The sequence below is a fragment of the Typopeltis vanoorti genome, chromosome 4, assembly GCF_054136105.1.
Source record: "Typopeltis vanoorti isolate ZY-2024b chromosome 4, IOZ_Tvanoo_1.0, whole genome shotgun sequence".
Classification (NCBI taxonomy): domain Eukaryota; kingdom Metazoa; phylum Arthropoda; class Arachnida; order Uropygi; family Thelyphonidae; genus Typopeltis; species Typopeltis vanoorti.
Genome location: NC_143552.1, coordinates 82,647,329 through 82,666,814, shown reverse-complemented (window position 1 = coordinate 82,666,814; position 19,486 = coordinate 82,647,329). Strand labels below are relative to the sequence as shown.

At 34.5% G+C, this 19,486-nt stretch overlaps 1 protein-coding gene across 1 annotated transcript in view; it reads left to right on the top strand.

Annotated features, from left to right (window-relative positions):
- The first annotated feature begins 13,161 nt into the window (after positions 1-13,161).
- LOC150107456 (potassium voltage-gated channel subfamily KQT member 5-like) overlaps positions 13,162-19,486 on the top strand; it is a 62,197-nt gene continuing 55,872 nt past the window's right edge. The window contains exon 1 of the mRNA XM_090392104.1: positions 13,162-13,252. Coding sequence (XP_090248230.1) covers positions 13,169-13,252 — 84 coding nt within the window. The 5' untranslated portion in view covers positions 13,162-13,168. The remainder of the gene's footprint in view (positions 13,253-19,486) is intronic.

Genomic DNA, 19,486 nt, shown 5'->3' with positions numbered 1-19,486 from the left:
ACAGCAATAATATCCATCCATAATAACGCAAGCATAGCCCAAACAAATATGCAACATGACATAAATCTGATCATAGACTGGCTCACGAAAAACTCCATACACCTAAACTCAGAAAAGACAAAATTAATGATATTCAGAAATCCACTGACTCGACCAGTTGATAACAAATATATAACCATCCAACATCCACTTTCCAACACAAAAAACACACAGAACAGCAAAACCACTACAATCACTCAGGTTGAAATAATACGATACCTTGGAATTTACCTCGATGCAGATATGAACTGGAATAGCCATATAAAACATCTACACAACAAACTCCGAACAATAAGTGGCAAACTCTACAGATTAAAAGACATAGTTCCCATACGCCTAAAAACACTAATATACAAAGCACTATGCCAAAATATACCAAGATACGCTATAACAACGTATGCTTTCTGTGCACCCTACAAATTAAATAGATTAATGTCGCTACAGTACAAAATGATAAAACTGATCTTTTGGGAACAAAGAGAAAATAACGACTTTATATATACTGCAATGTCAGAACACAAAATACTGACAGCAAAACATTTATGTCACTATGCAGCCTTGCTAAAACATTATTTTGATGCCAACTACAGGACAGTCAGAAATACATACCGTATAACAAGATCTCAGACAACTAATTATATCACATATAAATACAATAATCACTACGGAAAGGCCACGCGAAACTTCTACATCCCAGACATGATAAACAAATTACCTTTTGAACACAGAAACCTTACAAACTACAATAGCCTGAAAAGAGCTCTAAGGACATACTATGAACAAGAAACACGCATCCAAAATACCATACAAACTTAATGAAACACAATATATTTGCTCAGGCTTCCAGTTCAGTGACGCATCAGTACATTCCAATTTATTGTGTGTGGGAGGGGGGGTGCGCGCGCGCGCGTGTGTGTGTGCGTGTGTGCGTGTGAGTGCGCGCGCGCAAATTTCTCAATCATAGATTCCGTAGCATCCTAACACAGCAAAAAAAAAAAATACATAATAACCAACTGGTGTCATCCTCAGATAAGCTTACATTTAAGCTTCGAGGATGAAAGGAAAAAAAAATTAGTTCTCATCCAAGATGTATCATATGTAACCAAATGCATGTAATGTACGTATCACAAGAAAACCAATGTATGTATTATATGTAAACCAATGTACGTAATGTAAATATCACATGTAAACAAATGTAAGTAATGTATCATATGTAAACAAATGAATGTAATGTATATAATAATTGTAACAAATGTATGCAATGTAAAAAAAAAATTTTTTAAGTAAATCATGAGTTTACACCGTATGTTTGTGAAAATAAGAACACATAATATTCAGATTGCACATGTGTAAATACTGTTGTATAATCACACCTTTTTAAACTTGAAAAAAAAAATAGTAAACCACAACATGTAATATTATACAACTTATGTAACTCTGAACAATATAATTGTAAATTATTATTATGATTGTTATATAAAAAAAACTGTTATCATCATTACTATTAAATCTCATTATATGTAGCACAAAGTGCTGAACCTTGTAAAATACGAACAAGTAATATACATTCAAGTAAAATTTTTAATTCACTCGCAATCTTATTAAAGATATAGTATTTCATGCTATGTGAAGTATACTGGTTAACATTTTAATTTTATGATTTCCCAAAAATTAGAAAAATATAAACAAATAAAAATAATTCAACTTGTTCTAACAGTGAGTGTATTTTCCCTCTCCAATTTATCAATGTTTCAATCCTTTCAAACCACTGCGTGAATCACATTATCACATTAAGTGGTCATCGATTTTCTAATTAGGCTTTCATCTCTCATTGACGTCGTTCGTTTCACTAGACATTTCACTAAAATATGTTAATTTAGAGAAAACACTGGTGCGAATGTTCTCGCATGTTACTTGCATTGGTGCCAAAGGGTTCACTAGAGAAGAACAAGTTGTTAATAGTCGCCTTCAGCAGGAATTGCTAACAAGCTTCTGCCTGAATTTGCGAAATAATTAAGAAGAAGCTACCAGATTTTATTCGAAGTGGAGTGACGTGCTCAACGTTCCTAGTTTTGATGTTCTTCTTCATTTCGTTCAACTAAACTAGCTATAAAATATTTGAGTCATTGTTTTGCAGAATTCGCAAATCTTTAAACATAATTATTACGCCTTCAACTTGAAGGCTCGAATTCCCCCTATGGCGATTGCTTGATTAATGCAGCCGCATGTTGATGAGATGGTTATGTTACACACAAGCTGGAAAGCTCATCATGATACTATCCTGTTAAAGCACTAGATTCTAGATCCTTATAGGTTCGATTCTAGTCACCGACTAAGAGGAAACTTTTCTTAGTCCCTTTTTCGAGGTTTTTCAGTTGCTTCATCTCTGGCACAGACAAATAGGGTTTTTCTGAGATGCACGGTTTTTAATCCTGCATCTCAGAAAAATCTACCACAGAACTCACACTAATTCAGATAAATACAAGTGTTCGTGTCGAGGAATAGAAAATGCTGACAGTTGTTTGCCATACTCTCTCTCCCTCCAGTGTATTGAAAATCATCGATACCCATGAGGTTAGCTGTTGGGAACAACATAGATTTGAGATCAGGTGTCTATTGATTTCATATTTCTTTTAGGATAATAAAAAGATGTTAGAGGATTTCTTTTCTTTTATTATTTATATTATTATTATTATCCATCTTCTAGCTGGGTGAACTCCATCGGTGTTATGTTCTAAGGATAAAAAACCTGAGCGCTCGCAGATAAAACAAACCTCTACAGCCTACGTCCAAGACCTACTAACTTAGCTTTGGCGATAAAAATCCATACCACCCACAAAAAAGATTGTTAGATCCGACTCCGTTGTTTGAATGGATTAGAAAATGTTTCTGGCTTCCTTGATGGGATCGAACCCAGATCTTAAGATCCAAAAGACACTGTTTTACTGGTCTACAAATCTTACATTGCAGATCTTAACAAAGTAAATTATTTTAAACATTTTAAATTTCTTTAAATTTAAAGTTTATCATGCAAAATATTTTTAATATACAAAATCAATATTATATTCGAATGAGGGTGTCGACAGAAATAGTCCATCACTGGAGCAATCGAAGGAAGAAGAATTATTATATTGTTTTGAAGAAAGAATCACAGAAGGACGTTTTCTTGGCTATTCATTTTACACTGTTAAGTTTTTCGTCAAAAACAATAGTAAAAATCGAAAAGTGAGGTGTGGCGTGTGTTGAGCATGACCTTCAAACGGGTTCCTCGACCTTCGGTATTGTTTCGAACAGAATTCAGGCATGAACCACGAATATCTGGAGTGGCTTATGATGATGACAGTCGTAAATTCGCCATCGACTGGTTACCCGAAATTTCTTTTAAATAGTGGAATACCAATGTAACTCATCCAGAAATTTCTTAAATTCTAAATTATATTCTGTGATACTGAGTGGCTTTTGCCATCCTTTGGACGCCATATAGTCACTCCCGTAGTTTATAAGGTTTTAGGAGTGACGTCTCTGATAGAAGAAGATCTCATGTGGTCGCAACTTCCTTTCTACACAGAATTAGTGCGACAAACATCATGCGTGCAACCGATTCTAACACGCAGCATATTGGCTGGGAAGCAAATACGTTAACCAAGCGGCAAACCAGGCCTGCAAGCGTCCATTGTATTAGGAATACTTTCCTTTTACCTCTCAAACACGTAAGGTAGTCGATCAGAAATGGATCCACGAGATGCTGAACACTGAAATAATGTCTATCGATACATATTCGATCTCATCCAGTTTTCATATTAAAACTGGGCTGTAGTAGTTTTTAAACTGTTTTACGTTATTTTACTGATGCTCAATTGAATGGGAAGAGTAATGAAATATGACAAAATCACCCCTTTTCTCCTAGAACCATTCCCGAAGAATGCGTGCTTTGCGACATGATGCATTACTCTGCTTGCATCTGCTATCAAATGGAAAGCATGAAAGGATGGACCTAGTTAACAATGATGTTAACTAGTTAACAATGATGTTAATGCTCATGCAAGCTGTGATGTCACTCAGAAGTTATACGTAATTCCACCGGCATCAGGGAACTTAATGCCAAGAAAACAATCCTCATACCACCGGCCCGCAGTGGCTACACCACTGTGGGCCGGTGGTTCGTGCTAGTTTCCTTGCCGTACACTTCGACTGCTATCAACATAGAAGAACTGAAAGAGATATCGTTAGACCCGAAGACCATTTTCCAAATGTCAATTGTCCGAGTGTTTCTATGGATAATGAGATGTCTTGAGTGGTTTTTTGGATTACAGTGGAGGCTGTGAGGCCAGTATTTTTATGCCTGTTAACTGCGTGTGTTCTTCAGGACTGTTTAACTGCTAAACTGGATAAAAAAAACTTCCAGGAAAAGGTCTGCCACCTCTGTATGACGATGACGTGCATATGAGTATTATATTCGAATTAACAGGGCATTATACTTATATAATGCACTGTTCATTCAGCGTATATTATGTTATTTACTTTGAGAAAATAAAAAATTATTTTTATTTTTCAAAAATTTAAGGAAAAAGAAACTTCACGTTGATGAAATAAGTTAACACGGAAAAATAAGTTAAAAACTATTGCTTGCAGCATTTCTAGCCAGAGAAAACACTTCTACTTCTCTTCCTGTTTCTGGTTCTCAATATAGTCAAACGGACTCATATCCAAAACAATTAGTTCTGGAGAAATGTTAATGAATATATTCATAGAACAAAAGCAGGAATAAATGAAGACGGCAAGTAGTGTGAGTACGATGAGCTCGAATTTAAACTGTTTGCTTGAATAGGTTTTGAAGAATTCAAAATTACAGATGCCAATTTATTTGGATAAATTCAATTTTTTTGAATTCAATAAATTCAAATTTAGAGGTATTATTTATTTATTTGTACAATATCAAGATTTCTAAAATATGAAGGACAAATGCAGAATTTATTATTACAAAGCTATAAATTTGATTTGAATCAGTGAAACAAAATCGAAAATCGTCGGTATACGGAAGAAATTTAAAAAGAAGAAGGTAAGTGAAAGAAACAGAGCCGTTAAATGCTTCAAATTCGTAGTGGAATTACATGTACCGAAACAGTTTTGTTTGCTTGAGACGGATGTGACATCATGTTTCCATGGTGTTGGGATATAATACCCCAACAGCAATATAATATTGCTGTTGGGATATTATATTTTCTAAAAGTTTCTAAAAGTCCAACTTTCGAGTTCCACGTACTCCACAAAAGTGCGGACAGCTCTTTCAACCTAAGTGCACCTCAAGAGTGACCGAACAAAGAACGATCAATCAGATAGGAAACTACGCCTCACTGCAAAATGAAACAAATTTCAAACAGGGTCTGGTACACTCATGAGTCAAAACATTATGACCACCTGCCCAGTATCCTATTGGGCTCCTCCTTCGGCCGAGATAACCGCTTGCACCCGTATTGGCATTGACTCTATTAGACCACTGAAGGTGTTCTGAGCTATTTTTGACCAACTAGATAGAATAATGTCCCGAAAGTCAGTGACCGAGCGAGGCACTGGCGTCAAATATGCTTGAATATGCTCTTTGAACATGCTTGCTCAATGCGAGCCTTGTGACGTTGAACGTTGTCTTGTTGTAAAAGTACAGATCCATAACGCTACATTGCCACTGTGTATGGCAATACTTGCTCCTAAACAATCTCACAGTACGAATTAGCAGTCAAGTTGTATTCAGTGAGGATGAGAGGAATCAATAATGTCTAGGAGAACAATTTCCATCCCAGGATATCGCCACCACTGGTCTGTTTCTGGCTAACTGTGAAGTCCGGTTAGCCGGAAACAAGCTGAGTAATCATAATGTTTTGGTTCATGAGTGTATGTTATATTGGCTATCATTCTACTCTGTTGAAATTCACAACGAATTGTCTCGATATTTCTGTTTATTATAGACTTTTAAGATGGTTTTAAACGCAGTAGAATGCAGTAATAAATTTACTTTTAAAGGGATATGCAATCGATAAAAAACTAAACTGAATTAAAAAGTAGTACAAGTTCTTACAATTTAAGACTGCCATTGAATTGAACATGTTTTTCAATATTCGCGAACGCAATTTGTGAACTTTTTCCACTGACTGATAAAGTCATATTCTGTTCCTATCTATTCCAAGAAACTTAATTAATATTTCTTTCTACGTTCGTACGGACTCATCCACCTGCTCACACAACAAACGACGCACCACATTCCCACAGAGGATTACTATTCGCTTGTAAGATATGTTGATATAAATTACTTTGCCGTTCTCTGAGATGTTCGACCATTTTCATTTTTACTTCAGTAAACTTGAAAAACTTGGCCCAACTGCAGAGAATATGACTCGACGTATTCCCTCTGGTCAAAGAGTGGAAAATGTCGACGCGAACTATATCGATTTTGATATCACTCGCAATCTGTTGACTGTAAATATATGTGGTATGCGCTTTTTTTTTGTGAGTTACCGCAGGGCTATCGGGCTTTCATATTGTGGGACACGCAACGGGAAAAAATGGTGACACAACATCAGAAGGCCAAGTCTACTTAAGCCTTTTTCACCAATATTTCGTTTGAGTGATTTTATCTCAATAAACCAGTTTATTATTATATGATTTTCAATTATTAATTAATTTTAAGTGTTTTATGTTTATCTTTAAAATTTTATGCAGTAGATTTTTTACTGCTTGTCAGGAATGAAGTATGTTGCCAAAATATTTCGGAACATTACATATATTCGGGAAATTTGTTTTAAGACTAACCAATTGATATTTGATCACAAATGGGGGTTACTCGGTTTAGTCCACCAGGAATCGCAGGTTCCTTTTATCCCCAAAACCAGAAAACCCTCATCTGACAACCCATTTACCCCCCGCCCCCTACACGCACACTTATTGCGTATTAACTGCACACTTTCGTTACTTGGTCTCAATTCTAATAATATAACCAACCAGTTCAGCAAAGGACTTCGGACGGCAACATCTTGATTCATCAGCTATCAATTCTTGTTTATCACTAAAGGTTTAGTAATCTGATGAATGTTGCTTTTAAACATGAAACACCAAACCTATAAATTGGCAATAAGAATTCTAGGCTATTTATAGGAAAATGTAAATTTTACACTGTTTTATAGCCACCTTCTAACCATATCTTGCTGTAATGGCTAACACCGTGACAGTGCGAACAGCGTGTACATCTGACTCAGCGAAACGACACCTTGTAGTAACAAATATGACTCTAGGGACATCTGAATGGCACTGCCATTAGACTCCTGACAAGATGACGGTAGGAGATGGTGTATCTTGGAAGCATGTCTTTTTTTGAGTGGTCGTAAATACCAGCCACAAGGGATACTGAAGAGCGTACAAAAGTGTTGCTTTGAAAAATAGAATGCAATACATCGAAGCGGAAGAAGCGTATTAGTTTTTTTTTATAATACTGGAAATGATCTAAGGAAAACATTAATGGAAATGCTATAAAATTCAGCCGGTTATATTCTAAAAATGAGAAATAAATACAAAAATAATGATAAATAGATGGAACTTGCCTTTTGATGTGTTTTTTTTAATTAAGCAAGGTTAAGTATTTCTCAACTAAACGAGATGGAACAGGTTTCATACAATGGTAGGTTCGCTTTTAGAAATTAGACGAGGAATTCTAGCAAAATGGGTGACGCAATAAACAAATATAATGTATTTGCATTGTAATTGTTTTTGAGTGAAAAACAACTGCCTTTTTTGAGATTAAACGTGTCAAAAGCAGAGCACGTGATCTGATACAAATCTAATAGAATATTGTGAAGTGAAGCATTGGTAACATAACATTGGATTTAGTCCTCCAATTGAGTAACTGAGCGCTGATTGACAGAATAAATATGACCTACAGAAAAATCATAATATTGGTCTTCGCTTGACCCAAAGGTTTCTCGTCCCAAGTTATTACTCAACAGTTCTACATCTTTCTGATTGCGTCTTGGTAGGTGTACCTCTTAAAGGATCTTTACCATTTATTGATTGTATTAATCCGACAATTGTTATTTGTAATATATAACCGTGTATCGTTTCACGGTCATATCAGCAAATCAAATGCTCTACCAATGAAAGTTCTTGAAAGTCTTATTCCTGGAACTTGAAAAAGAAGCAGACCTACAATAAACTAGATAGACAATATAAAAAAAAATGTACAGTTGACAGCGCTGAAAGCAAAGTGTCAATCAAGGACTTAGTGAAAGATTTCTGTAAGGAATATTTCTTAATATCTACTGTATCTTCTTCATCCCACAGTCCTTTGTGGACTATGGGATGAAGAAGAAGATCTTTTCGAACTATTTTGACAAAGTTCGACCTTAAAAATGTTTAAATAACAACTCCGCTCTTCAGCCAGATCAGAGTTGTCATTTTGTGTCATTTCCAACGGTAAATACTTAACCCCTTTTCTTATCTCATAAAAGATATTCAATTCATCTTCAGAGCAGAAGCACTTAAAAAAATATAAACGGTATAATATTACTTTTGAGCTTTTAGATGATTATTACACATACATTTCATTCCAGACATTTATAGAAAAGATTAACACCACAGAATTCAGGAATATTACTTTACATTAGTAAAATACTATTGTTTCTAACACTTGACTACCACTCATGATGGTTTTGCCCTTTTTTTGCGCAATATGCATCACATGCTCTTGTTCAAGGTCCCTCAGAGACGTCATAGGATTTGTTGTTTTCAGCGTTATTTGGCAGATCGGCTGCTTCAGAAATCAAACCATTGAAAATTAGATTTCATGTACCCTAAATTTCCAACCTTTCGTGTATTGAATTATCTAAAAATGTTCTCTCTCTCTCTCTCTCTCTCTCTCTCTCTCTCTCTCTCTCTCTCTCTCTCTTCCTTTTCATGCTATTCTTTTAATTAATGAATTCTAAATCAATCAGATTTACACCCGATGAATTAACATATGAGATTCGTTGGTTCATCTTCCTTCTCCTCCTCTTCCATCCATGATTCTTGAAAGAATTTGAAAGTTTGCCCGGTATAAATTAAAATATAGTAAAATGCCTCATTGAGGGAATAGTCTATGCATCCTAGCATAGTATTAAGGGTAATACTTCTTGCAAAGTATACGTTCAGTGTATGTAGCAGCAGTTATATCTAAATTTCTAGAGTCTGTAGTCTTTTATTCTTTTCCATAACCAAAGTAAATTCTGAGAATTTCTGAAATTCATTGACACCTATTGCAGTGAAATTTTGTTCTTCCTTTCTCTCTGAAGCCTTGATCATCTATTTGGCATTATGGATTTTCCATTGTAACTTGGTTTATGGATTATTAACTTCCATGATATTTCAGGAAGGAGCCTTGATTCGTTGCAACGGGAAAACACAGGAAGAAATGCTTCAGTGAAGTCTACGATGATGTTACAATAATTACATCATACCAACACGTTCCTTTAAGCATGACTGTCGTTCATTGGTTTATTTTGTGGGCAGAATGCCTCGAGCTCTTCGTGCCATAGTTTTGTATACGGTGATTTGCTCTGTTGCTTTTTTATCGTTTCTATTTTCTTTTTTCGTTTCTCTCTCTCATAAATTCATTATTAAACATAATTCTCCACATTTAAAAGGGATACACGCAAACTTAAGTTTCAAAAGATGCACGAAATATATTTAAATATATTTCAAAGAGCGAATTTTTTTTTTTCGCTTCCTTTCCTTTTAATAAGGCAAACATTTCTTGAAATTATGGAATAATTTTACGCAGTTTAAACTACAAAAGAGGGTTTTACATAATTCGATGTTTACCTGTTTAATGAGTAATTTTGCCACTTTCGAAGCAAATGAACACTGTGCCTTGGGAGTAAACGTGTGATTCTATTTCACTGTGTGTACCGATAAACGTCACACTCTGTAACATTAATACTTGTTAAGCCAACGTTAACTGCAAACATCCTTCGTCTCCAGCACTGTCACCTGCGAGTTCCCTTGGGTATTGTCACTTGGCTTTTCTCGCTACCATGACGATGAAGAAGAGGCAACTGCATCTCTTGCAGTAATACTAATCTGTCAACATTCTTTCCGAAAGCGTTCTATCAATGGAAACCTTGTAAGAGACGGGGACCATGGTAACACAAGGGGGAGGGGGTTCCGAGAATAACAAACGAACGAGGCCAGCATAGAAATGAATGCCATCTTTTCAAAGTTCTTTAGTGAGCATTTCTTTTGTATAACAATAGATGATTTTTCGTAAAAGGATTATGTATGCGTTCTAACATGTCTTCTTGTATATTCTAAAAGAAAAGGAACAAATTATTACAATTTGATGAAGCATAGGGGTTGAAGGGTTTTAAGATATGTTCTTTCTTGTGGTTATATCAGTTGCTTTAATATCATTTTTTTTTCTAGGTGTTTATCAGAACTTTTCAGCGTCCCCCCCCCCCCCGTCGTAGATGACCTCATCGAAATCGGTAACAAAATTTCCATTTACAATACCCAAACCACCGATAACATTTTCACAGATGAAACAAAATCACAAATAAAGGAAAAAATGTAATTTAGACAGTATCAAAGAGTATGTATTTGGAGAAAATTAGATTGATAGTGATCAAAGAAGGAATATGGCTGTTAAAAAAAGTAAGTGCAGTCGGACAGAATGAAGGCGGAGGTGGACATCATTGAGATTGAAACCGAGATTACGCATATTTGTGAAATCAATTGATTACATGCTTTTCTTGCATATAAAAAATTTCTCATTGTTGATTTTGCGCAAATATTTATGGAAAAATCAAAGGGTTAAGTTGTTTGGAATTACGTTTTAAGCAACTAGAGGTTGCTTAAAACAAGCTGTTAATTGTACGCGTTCTTCTGGTTAGTTTTTTTTTTTTTTTAGGAATAAAAAATTTGAGATTTTTCAGTAAGAAAACCCCTCTACATCCGTATAAGGCTGCTCAGTTCAAAAGTCCTTTTAACGGTAATAATTTTTTTAAAAAATAGGAAATAGAAATAGGACATGTTAAAGACCCATCCTCATTTCATAGCAGAAGAAAAAGTATTATCCGAGAATTAACCAGAGAGTTTATGGAGATACAATCCTCGGCAATGGAATTTTCTTAGTCTGCACTACTTAAAAGACACGATCGCTGCTCAGGCGTCTATATGGACGTTTTCATTAGTTCGAAACAGTTGTCAGGACAGTGAAACCTTGATCGAAATAAAAGACAACTATACGGACGCCTGGGCAGCGCTCGTGTGTGTCTTAAGTGGTTCAAGCTAAAAAACTCCGACACCGAGGATTGCATCCCTGTAAGTCTCTGGTCAATTTTTTCATAGTTTCTATTTTTTTTTTCTTTGAATGTGAAATAAGGATGGATTACTGAAAAAGAGAGCCAAAAGGCTTCACTTCGGCGATGTAAAATTATTCAAATTAGACCCGTAATTAGACACCCATACCCGTAAATACTCAGGTTGAAGTCAACTTGAGTATTTAGGGTCTGGCTCCCACTGACAAGACTCAAAAAAGGTCGAAAACGGTTTGGGTAGTGACCCCCCCCCCATAAAATGCATAACATCATACATATCCGCTAGGAGATGTGTTTTACATTATGGGAAATACTAAGGATAGTGATCACAGCTTACTCCACCTTTACCACGAGTTGCCCCTGTCATGAAAGGTTTGTTTACGCTTGGATCCGCCGAAACTTTTATAGTTTCTATATTCGGCATGAAACTCTTGTTGTTTCTCTATTCGGCTTCGAAATAATGTTGTATACAATATCCACTTAATTTGAATAAGGATGGATTTTTAATTTTAATATCCCCTATGGTCTGTCCTTATAACAGGATTTTTACGTCCAGAATCGAATCCAGATCTTTGTAACCAAAGAACTAAAAGCATATCTTTGCCGAAACGTTTTTACTGGCCTTATTTCGGTGTTGATTGTTCCATCTTCTTCTTCTATCTTTCTCTTTCGAAAGAAATTTTTCGAATTGTTTTACTCATTCGTTGTATAAATAAATTACTAGAAATAAATGATGAGAAATAATGACGATGCTCTGCTTTTGACCGTTTCATTTTCCAGCATCTATCTCCTGATGCTTTGCAGTTAGTATAAAGAGTTTAACATTTGATTTTTACCGATCTTTAATATCTCTGAGATCACTTGTAGCTGTTGCTGGTTGGATTATTACATAGGCAGTACGTTGGCTGTGCAAAAATGAGCGTGTTGTTTGTCAATTGCACGTGCCTAGGTATTTGATTTATTGTTTGCATCGAAATTTTCAGGGATAAATATTGCTATATTACCCTTAAATGAGTCATTGTATTGTTCTCTTTTTTAAAAACTTTCCTCTGAAAACAGCATGAACTTCAAGTAATTCAGTAGTCTCTAATCAATAAATTATTTATCAGTTTGAATATGAATACAGAAATTCTTGATGCTCTAATTTTATTCTTTGAGTGACAATCACATTAAAACATTTATCCAAATGCATATGTTGGATCTGTAGTGAAATGCTTTTGTCCCTTCATCAATTTATTTTAAAATGTTCCTTTCGATACACTATTGGAATTGCCACATCTATCATTGAATAAACAATGTAACTAATAAATCTGATATTAATCGAGATGTATAGATTGCTAAAGAGGTACAATTCAGTTTTGATAACGCATAAAAATCTATGAAGAGACCATAGTAGTCAACATCAGTAAATAAATTAAGACTATTCGTTTAAGTATCTTCCTTGTTTTACTTGTTTGTTTGATCAAGTTAGCTTAGATGAAAATTCAATTCCTTGCTGTCATGGTGTAATTCCTAATAAAAGCATTAAACATTTTAAATATTTTAAAATAGCTTTCAAAATAACAATACATAAGAGTAAAACCCATTTGGCATAATTTTTATGAAATTAATTTCAACTGTTGTCATATTTCCAATTCTAATTTATGATTAAGGAAATAATTCCTTCTATGTGTGTCTGTCTTTGTATATTATTATCTTAAATCACACTCGTTATGGGATTTATTTTTCGTATAATAATTTTTTATTATATATTCTTCTTTTTTTTTTTACTGATATTGTATTCTTGCAGGTTCCTGATGGTGTTCTTCTGCCTCGTGCTTAGTGTCTTTTCCACAATCGAAGAACTTGAAGAGACAAGTAGCTTCATTTTATTGCGTATGGTTAGTTTCTCTTCCTATCTCGCTGTCTTTATATATCAATCGCACCATAAATAAAATAATAGTTAAGGTTCACGCATACATATATATGTATGCGTGAACATATATATATATGTATACATATATATGTATATATATATTCACGCATACATATATATATGTTAAAGATACCAAGTTATTTTAAACCTGGTTTTTTACTCCATTTCCCAAGTAAGCAAACTTGACAAATAAATCAAGTTTGCGCCTGCAACGTAATGCGGGTCTAACTGACCCGTAAAGTAGTACAAGTCTAGGCAACTCGTGGTAAAGTTAGAATAAGCTCTGATTGCTATATTTACCCTTAATGCAAAGCCCATCTCCTTGAGGAGATGTATGATGCTATGCATTAAAGGCAAGGGGCCACTACCCAGACTGGTTTCGACCTTTATTGAGGTCTCATCAGTGGGAGCCAGGCTTAGGAACACCAAGGTTAAGTAATACAGAGCTTATAAGTATTTTACTAAAACAAGTTACTAAAAGGTGCTTTGACCTTATTAAATAAAAATCTCAGGATGAGAGCTAGATGTAGAAAGTTTTTTACCTTGGGTATAATATATGTCAATGGGAAATGGAGTAAAAAAACAGGTTTAAAATAACTTGGTATCTTTAACATATATTAGACCCAAGGTAAAAATCTTTCTACATATATATATATATATAACATGGTAATTAATTCATATATATATATATATATATATATATATACAAGGTGGCCATAAATTAACTTTCCCTCTTTGGCGGTATCTAGCTAAAACTAATACACGGAATGAGACCACATTTTACATTGAGACTTTCGAAGGCATGAGGATATGAATTCCGAAAAAAATATTTAGTTCCGAAAGTCGCCGATAGGGGAAATTTTGGCACTGGTGGAGCCGAAAGCAGTCAAATATTTGCAGTAAACTCAAGTAAAAAGGATTGTGCAAATTTTACTGTGCGTACGTGACAGCAGGGCCACCAATTCCACTTAAAAAGGGGTTGGGAACGTTCAAGCGGTTATTAGAATGACTGACGAATTGTGCTGAATATGCTATCTTGCCTCAGCGTGCTTTACTTGTTAAGTTGTTTTACCTTAAACAGTGCAATGCCGTAGCCGCCGTTCGGGAATTTAGCTATGTCAGCTGTAGCACTGAGAGCTATCATTAAGAAGTTTGAAGAAACTCGAACACTGCAGTAGCAACGTCTGTTACTGTCTCTTCTTGCACTGCTTTCCGTCCTCTGCCAGGTCTAACTCCTAGTGATCGAGTTTCTTCAAACTTCTTAATGACTAGAAGAAGTACTGGTCCAATCGCTCGTGCTATAGCTCGCAAACTTCATTATGGCTTATGGAAAATGCTTCACTTCTATCCGTATAAGTTCAGTCGTGTGCAAGCACTAACTACCGCAGATTATGGAATGAATGACGCGGCTGTCGCTTACCCCGTCGAAATGTTATTATTCCATTTTATCTGCCTTTAATGTAATTATCCGCTTGTTTTCGGCTCTGCCAGCGCCAAAATTTCCCTATCGGCGAATTTTAGTACTACATTTTTTTTTTTTGCGTAAATCATCTCCCCATGCCTTCAAAAGTCTCAATATAAAATTTGATCTCATTCCGTTTATTGGTTTTAACTACAGATGCCTCCAAAGAGGGAAATTTATTTTATGGCCGCCCTGTATGTATAAGTGAGACGAGTGTATATTATTTCTGTCCATTGCAAATGTTATCCACACGAGATCGCTAAACTCAGCTTCAGTTTAAAATTAATTTATGAATGGTTTGAACTATTTGGGATCATTCATTGATCTAGAAGGGAAATTTGTTCAATTTAGTAACATTATGCGTTATACTCACTCAATAACGATGAAGTTATTTGCTTATGAATTCCGTCCTTAGAACATTGTCTTAGAGTTGTAGCGGGAGGAATCTTCTTGCAGATCTACTAACCCACAAAAGTAAGGCTTTGTTTTCTATATTAAAATCGGTTTCCATGAGTTATGCTTTGCTTTTACAACACTTTGAAAGAATTTGTTCGTTTGGTGTTGTGTCATAGAGCTATTCTTGTGAACTATCTTGTTAATTTCCTTGCTTTTCTATTTTAATATGATGAATATTGACAGAACTTCAAGTAAGAGCAGTAGAATTATATGTTCATTGGATGCAGGCCACTCTCGGTCTGAAATCGCTTGTGCGGATAGCTACATAAGTTCTCGAGTAAAGATTGTGACAAGATGAAAGCATCTAGATGATTTCGTTCTAAGAAAAAATGTGCCTGGGGTAGAAATGGAGTGTACATATGAGGAAGATACATTCTTTTACAAACTTAGTTTGGAAAGCTGGCTCATGCCATGAAAATAATTGCTTCGGAGTGGTAGGCTACCACAGATAGCAGTTGCTGATTTATGAACACGTTTGAGGAGTCCAATTCAGTTTCAGTTTCAGTTCCAAAGGAGATTAGCGTAATCAAGAATAATGTGACACATAATAGTAGAGATGTCGGTCTTAGTGTGATTTACGAAGTAATAAGACAACAGTGCATGCTTTTCAGTTTTTTTTTAAAATTCTTATGAGTGTTATAATGGAATTTTAGTTAGTATTAATGATGTTGGAACCCATTTTATATTTACGAATGGTCCGTGAAAAGCCGAGAGTATTCTAAAACTAAAAACCAACAACAGTCTTTTTTTTTCTTTTTTTTTAGATTTACTTATCCTACGAGTTTCAGTCTACACAAAGAAAACCAGTAATAATTTTCCAATACCACATCCTATCATAATCATCATCCTTACTCATAAGTCAGTAAGTTAAAAATCTACTTCATAGACCAAAGCTTTTTTTTTTTTTTTTACAAGAACTGCAGACTATAAAATCCACTTTTCTCTCCAATGATTATATCTTCCAGCTCATAGAGAATGTGTTCTCTATGAGCTGGAATCACATCATCGATCTCCACAAGAGATTTTTTTCTTTCCATACATCAAAGGTTTATGACAAATATTTTTCAGTTTTCTAGTGGTAAGTCTACAGGCTTCATTCCATCCGATTCATATGCTAACTACTTTCTTGCCCAAAGTAGTTAGCATATGAATCTCTTTTCCCCTGGGTCCTATCCAGTAGCTTATTCTATTATTCTATTCTTTGCTTTATGGACAGGACTGAGCAGAAAGATCAGCTAGGATATAGTTAAAAGAATATCTAGAATGCATAAAACAACAGGTGTCGGACGAATCTGATTTTGCCCCTCGTGTTATTTCTTCTAGCTACAAAATTTATTAGAAAAACGCCAGAAAGTCTTTCATTCCTATAAGAATGAACGCTTAAAACAGTCCCAAGTTTGAAAAGTAATTTTATTTACCACCCCTCACATACACGCAATTAATACTATTCCTTTTGATTCGTACTTGATTGAAATTATTCCTTGTACTCTATTTGGTATTACAGATCGAATGTTTCTCATGATTTGAGCTGACACTTCTTTTTATATTAATATATCAATATTTAAGCTGTAGTCAATACCGAGGATGGCGGTAAAACTTGAATACATTAAATAATATCACATAACTATAAAACTCTTCTGTTTTAAGTTATTTCCGAAACATTTCCAATAAAAATGTAAATCGTGCGGTAAATACCGGTTTCATATTTTATTTTTCTCGCAATAATTGGCGTGAAAGTAGATGAAATTACTAAAGCTGCTTTTGTAAGTAATCATTTCTGTTTTATTTACAGTATATAGTATAGGTAAATGTAATTATAACAGTTACGGAAACAATTGGAGGACGACCAATCAAAACAGTGCTTTTCTTAATTTCATTCTATGCAGTATTAATTTATTCATTCATTATCGCATTTGAACACGGAGTCATTTTTGTCCTGTGTACACAGGGATAATCGTATTTATATTAGCTAAAGTTTGATCAGTATATTATGTTTGTATTCTTCAGTCTAGTTTGTAGTGTGTCTTATAGACGTAGGTCTTATAAACGTTTTTAACGAATAGGCATTCTTGGAAACTCGCATAATGATAAGGCGAATCTTTAGTACACTTAGTTGTGTATTTATATACCGATAGATCGTCAATATGGGGAACTTTGCCGATATGGAGCTGTCAACCCTCTTACCGATATTTTTAGAGAAGAAAATGTGTAGTTGAAATAAATTTAAATTAAAATATTTGAAAATTAAACACCTAAGAAAACAATTAGCTAAAATACTTTCCGTTTTGTATATTACAAAGGAAAAATTAAAGACAGAAGATGTAAATGGATTTTTAAGAATTGAAGTTCTTAAATAGGTTCTTTATTTGAAAATGATTTAGCACAATGTATAAGCCGATAAATCAATTTCAAATTTTTTAAAACTAGTTTAGGCCCACCTGAGATTTGCCCGAATATAGCAAACAGATTATTACTGCAGTTAGAGAATATTCTTGTTTTACTAACAATAATCACCAGCCTGAAGACAGAAGCTTTTTAAAAAAAATAGAAAAGTGGAAATCAGTAAGTCCAAAAAAAAAGTAAATCATCAAAGAAATTCTATAATCTAATTTCAAATGGATTTAAGAAAAAGAAAATTTAAGAAAAGTAAAATCAGCCTACTGCCTATTTAATTCTGGTTGACCTTAACCAAGAGATTCTCTGAAAGACGCTGTCATAAAAATGAGTGAGAAAGGCTTGTAAACCTTTCAGTAGTAAGCAATTCCACGGGAATAAAAAAAAGTCTTTTATTCATTATTAGTAAGGATATTATCAAAAAGGAAAAATCATACATGTTTTGTTACTCCAAAAAATAGACATCATTTTTTTTATGCAGGAAGGAATGCTCATTTTTATAAATCTTTGTGAGGTTTAGGGGCGAATGCTGGTCTTGAAATTCACGCTTGCTCTTGTTATTATTCAGGGAGTGAGAGGTGTGATTGAAGTCTGATTAGGGGAATAATGAATTAATGACCATTTAGAACTATATATTTAGACATTTATGTACATTTAATCATACAAATGCAACATTTATTTTATAAATGATATTCTATCTTTTTCAATTTAGCTACTTGAAAACAAATTCTACCCTACGATTCTTCTTTATGAACTGGTCAATAACATCGTCATAAAAAGTTGGTTGTAACTTAATTTTCCCAAGCAACCCGCACACTTGTAAAGGCTGGCTGAAGCTTACTGGCTAGAGCTACTTTGACTGTGTATGGCCCGTGTTTAAGCAACAGGGTGAGATGACGTGGAGGGAGCGGAAATGATTATGCGCGCGCATGAAATCACAGTGCTCCAGCGAGAACCTGGAAGCTCCGACAACCGAGCAAGCCAAGGTAGCTTTGATTAGACGAGCAAGCATCGGCTTTCGATACACAACGCAAAACTCAATTACTGCCGTGCAAGCTTAAGACGTCTTCTGTCTACAAAAATAAAAACCTAAGTGAAATGCTTATAAATGCATGCATTTATTAACAAATAAATATTACTTCTTTCACAATTAATGAGCTTGCGCAGCAAGCATAGCAAGCATGGAGAATTTGCCCCTGGTGAGGTCTGAATATTCTTGAGTATTTTCGAAGAAACTCAAACAGCATAAAACTCTCAGTAATTTATCATTCATGCAAAAATTACAAATTTCTTGGTATTCATTTTGATTTATGATCAAGCAAAAGAAAGAAATCTTCGAAAGAAAATTTTGATAAGATTATTTACAATATTTACTTGAATAATTTCGCAAATTTACTTTAGATTCTTTTAATGTAGTATATAGAAAATTGCATGAAATTGGAGAGTTAAAGCCATGAAGAAAGTCTCCTTGGAATATATCCTCTCAGATAAATGCAACGAATGTCTTCATATAAACTGACCTATGAAACCTGAAAATTTCTATTAAAATGTATTTGGATTTTTGTAAACGATTAACAACAGCTAGCAGCCAACACATCTAATCGCAGTATCTTTACACCAGTTGAAATAATTAGACACTAACAAGCTGCGAACCAACATCGAATCATTAGTAAAATTCAGCAATCTGAGCATTAACGTAATCGCAGCATATTATTCATCAATTAAGCTTTTTATTCATACCCTTTCCATCGACAAGAAATAGTACCAAATACTGTAATTCTGAAACCAAAGAAAATAAAAACCCTAGCAAATTGATCTTTTCCTTTAATAAATGTGGCATTTATTACCGGAGGAAACACAACCATAGCTTTAGTATCTCAAGAATAC